The 4,866-nt window shown below is 37.6% G+C and overlaps 1 protein-coding gene across 1 annotated transcript in view; it reads left to right on the top strand.

Annotated features, from left to right (window-relative positions):
* Nucleotides 1-2,147: 2,147 nt before the first annotated feature.
* Nucleotides 2,148-4,866, top strand: part of LOC108743509 (phenoloxidase-activating factor 2-like) — a gene marked incomplete at its 5' end in the record, with an annotated part of 12,130 nt that continues 9,411 nt past the window's right edge. The window contains 2 exons of the mRNA XM_025979403.1: nucleotides 2,148-2,433; nucleotides 3,282-3,445. Coding sequence (XP_025835188.1) covers nucleotides 2,148-2,433; nucleotides 3,282-3,445 — 450 coding nt within the window. The remainder of the gene's footprint in view (nucleotides 2,434-3,281; nucleotides 3,446-4,866) is intronic.

Here is a 4,866-nt window from a genome sequence, read left to right as displayed (position 1 = left end):
TGGAAAATAATAGAAAACAAAAGTCCCTCCTTTTATCGCCATAAGAATCTCCGGGGAAATATAAAGCAAAAAAACTAGGGAATAAAAAGAAATTCATCTAGCAACCCTGATTTTTACTGGTTAGTTCCATATCGCCCTCGCCCGAGCCAAAGGCAATGATGGCAAACTCCCAGAGGATTCCGTACTTTCTTCTCGAGGCTCTTATACAATTTTTTGCTATATTCCTGACAATGTACTGTTTTTGCTGATCTCAGGAACAATAGCATGGTAAAATACTTCTCTAATAAGGAGTAAATGTAGGATACAGACAAAGAAACACCTAATTTCTATTTCCGTTTTGCCTTATACGTTTACACGATTTGATGTTCCATCATCATAAGGTCGTCAGTCCTAAGACTGGTTGGACACGCACCCCTACTCATTCCTATCCTGAGCTAATATTCGCATTTCCCTAAAACTACAACATCCTACATTCTTAACTATTTGTGAACAGTAATCTAATCTAGGTCTACCTCTACTCCTCTTAACTCCTATTTCTGTTTCTAATATGTCTCTTCATGCCTGAGAAGGTGTTCTATTTCGCCTATTTTTTTATTGACTTCCATACAGTCCTCTGTTCTCCTATTATTTCTAATACCTCTCCATTTCTAACCTTCTGTATCCGCGGTATCCTCATCATTCGCCTGTAACACCACATTTCGAACGCTTCTAACCTTTTCTTTTCCGCCGCTCCCACTGTCCATGTTTCGCACCCGTACAACGCCGTGCTCCAAACATACACCTTTAACAACATTTTTCGAATTTCTAAATTAATCGTTCGCGAGCATAGAAGTAACTCCTTTTTATTGAAGGCGACGATCCTGCGCTATCCTCTGTTTTATATCTTTACTACTCCTTCCGTCCTGAAAGTCCAAGAACATCAATAAATGGATGCCGATTGTTTGAAAAAAATCATTATCATTGATGAAGTACATTTTCACATTAATTGCATTGTTAATATTTAAAATTGTTGCATTTAGGGTCCAGAGAACCCAAATATGATTGTCGGAAAACAAATNCTGAGCTAATCTTCGCATTTCCCGAAAACTAGAACAACCCACATTCTTAACTATTTGCGAATAGTAATTTCATCTAGGTCTACCTCTCATCCTCTTAACTCCTATTTCTGTTTCTAATATGTCTCTTCATGCCTGAGAAGGTGTGTTTTTTTATTGACTTCCATACAGTCCTCTGTTCTCCTATTCTTTCTAATACCTCTCCATTTCTAGCCTTCTGTATCCACGGTATCCTCATCATTCGCCTGTAACACCACATTTCGAACGCTTCTAACCTTTTTTTTCCGCCGTGCCCACCGTCCATGTTTCGCACCCGTACAGCGCCGGATTCCAAATACACCTTTAACAATCTTTTTCAAATTTTATTTAAATCTGTCTCTAACTCCTCCTTGCTAGAAGCACACTAATCTTTTGCCCCTTTATATCTATTCCTACAGTTGTATTGTCTTACTGATGTCTTGTCTGACTGCCTTCCTAATATTTACTTCTCTACGTTGCATACCTAGCTCTATAACTGCTAGTTGCTCTTTATACAAACTAAGAATCACTCTTCTGTCTTCGTAACTCATCCCTGTATTTTTGAGTATATTTAACATCTTGTCCCATTCAACATTATCAAAAGCTTTTTCTAAATCTACAAATCCTATGCACGCGCTCATTCCCTTTTCTATCGTTTTCTCTATTGTTACCCGTAAAGCTAAATTGGCCTCCCGCGTTCCTCTATTTCTTCTAAACTCAAATTGATCTTCCCCTAATAGTTTGTCTGCTCTTTTTTCCATCCTCCTCTGTACAAATCTAGTTAAGATTTTTGACGCAGGGGAAGTTAAACTAATTGTTCTAAATGACTCGCAACTATTCGAGCCTCTCTTTTTAGGTATGGTAACTACCACGTTTCGTTTATAATCTTCCGGGACTTTCCCCGTCTCGTAAATGTGACTAACTAGCGTAAACATACAATCTCTAACCTCTTGTCTTATGTATATGTTTTAAAATTTCCGCCTGTATTCCCTCTATACCTGGTGCCTTATTATTCTTTTAGGTTTTTAATGCTACACCGAACTCTTCTGTCACTACGGGATTTGATGTTAACATTTTTTTTTAAGATTTCAAAATCAACCATCCGATCTGAAGGTGCGGGTTGGCGAATGGGATACCCAAACGACGAGAGAGCGACTGCCTTATCAAGAGAGGGACGTGGTGCAAATTGTGGTGCATGAAGGTTTCAGAGCGAACAATTTATTTAATGACGTAGCACTTCTCGTATTAGCATCTCCCGTCGATAAATACGATCACATCGGGACGATATGCCTTCCTTCACAAAATTTACAATTCACATCGAGAGACTGTTTCGCAACTGGATGGGGAAAGGACGTTTTCGGTAAGTAGGTGGAACAGTTACCCGGACGTGTTAAGGATAAAACAATTCCCAACTTTATAGCTTAAAGGGTTTATATTGTAGAATCTTTTGTAGAGGGTTATCAAAAGGGCAGATAATTATTTTATACATCTAGACATAAGTTGGAAAGATGAGATCTATATATTTAAATAACATAGGTGCCTACTTATATAAAAGACCCCTAGAACCCCCTTCACCCTTGTCTATACCCTGGTATCCCACAGAAGGAAACAGAGAGTGCAGACTAAAGAAAAATGCATCAGAAGTCATTTTAAAGTTAGATACGCCGTTAGAAATGTGTCGATAGAATTTAATTCATTTCATTCATTGCAAGAACTTTTAATTAGAAACATAATAATAAGTTTCATAGCGCTTAAAAACTCTGGTGGCACATGGTAAGGTACATATAAAATGATAGTTTATAACTTACTTCAACACATTTAGGTTAGGAATATACCCCGTGGTACACAACAGAGAGATTTTAGTTTTTTGGGAAAATTTAGAAATACATATTAGAATGAAAAGTTTAAAAATCGATTATTCAATTCAATTCGATTATAATAAGTATTTTTACAAAAAGAATTGTACAAGTTTCGTGATGTAACCTGGTTCATGACTAGCAGCTTCGCCTGATGGAAAATTTGAATAATGTTGGGTTAACTCCTATCTTTATCTTTTTTTTTTCCTTTTTTACAACTAAACAAATTTTTATTTACAAGGTTTTACTGAAATCCCTTTGTTGTATGCCCGGCGGGGACAATTCTCTTTATAATTAATTAAATTAAAACATCAATTAAGAATCAATACACTAAATGAAGTATTAATTAAAGGCAGAAAAGGACAGCCGCAAGTCATTTTGAAGAAGATACAGCTGCCAATTGTTCCACATAACATATGTCAGGATTCTCTTCGCAAGACACGTCTTGGACTTGCATTCGCCCTGCACTCATCTTTCATTTGCGCGGGAGGAGAACCCGGAAAGGATACATGTACGGTAAGAAAATAATACTTTTTTGCTGGACCAATTCAATTATCTTCACCGCACATCCCATAAGACCTGGTCTTAAAAAGATAGATACCTTAGTTAATGGTAGAGATAGTCAGCAGTTGAAAGGAGACAGTTACTAGTAGAATAGTACAGAATTTTGTAGGTAATTATTGTCATGCCTTTCTGCATCGAAAACAATGGAGGTCCTACCATCAGTGAGTTAATTTTTTGAATTAACTAAAACCACCATAGATAACCTCAAATTAACAAGGAAAACTTGTTGCTGTTATCAGTCCCTCCGTTGGGAAATGAACCCGGGCCCAAGGTTTTACGTGCCAGTACTCTACCACTACCACCAGCACTCTATCATTAAACTTAGGGTTTTATTCCTACTATTACTTCAGAAGTTATCAAAAATGAAAGCGAAAAACATCAATTTAACGACTGTTTTTTTGTCGTTTTCAGATTTATTAAATGTCTACGAGGCCTGTTCAAAAAGTATCGCGAATTTTGTATGTTTTATATAATAAACTTGTGCTAATGTTTTTTTCAATCCTCGAAGCACTTTAGAAAATCATTTTTTGTGATCTTGTTCAGCTCCTCCTTCGAAGCCATCTTTATCTCCTCAATCATAGTCTCGTTCTTTTATGAGCCTCTTCAGTTTCGAGAACAAGAAAGTCACAGGAAGCCAGATCTGGAGAATACGGTGACTGCGGCATTATTAGTGCGTTGTTTTTGACCAAAAATTCACGTACAAGCAACGATGTGTGAACAGGGACATTATCATGGTGCAAAAGCCAACTTTTGTTCTTCCGCAAATCCGGACGTTTCTGGCGGATTGCTTCGATTACCAGGGATTTGTTACAAATGATTAATTAAAAACAGTCGCTACTACCGAATTCGGCGTTACATCCAAAGTCTCTATAGCCACATAAACTTAGTACTAAAGTATTCAAGGGACATACATTTAACGTCGCTATAGAAAAATTGTCGCTATAACCAAGGTCGTAATACATGAAAAACAATGTATTTTCATCACCATAAGGTCGTCAGTCCTAAGACTGGTTGGACACGCACCTCCACTCTTTCTTATCCTGAGCTAATCTTCGAATTTCCCTACAACTTGAACAACAAGTTAAGGATGTGAACTATTTGCGAACAGTAATCTAATTTTGGTCTACCTCTACCCGTCCTAACTCCTGTTTCTGCCTCTAATATGTCTCTGACTAGACCTTCATGCATGAGAAGGTGTCCTACCAACCTATCTCGCCTATTTCTTATTGACTCTCATAGAGTCCTCTGTTCTCATACTCTTTCTAATACCTCTTCATTTCTAACCTTCTCTATCCACGGTATCTTCATCATTCGCCTGTAACACCACATTTCGAACGCTTCTAACCTTTTCTTTTCCACCGCACCCACTGTCC

This window comes from Agrilus planipennis, unplaced genomic scaffold, assembly GCF_000699045.2.
Source record: "Agrilus planipennis isolate EAB-ADULT unplaced genomic scaffold, Apla_2.0 scaffold563, whole genome shotgun sequence".
Taxonomy (NCBI): Eukaryota; Metazoa; Arthropoda; class Insecta; order Coleoptera; family Buprestidae; genus Agrilus; species Agrilus planipennis.
This window is presented reverse-complemented; position numbering and strand designations above follow the sequence as displayed.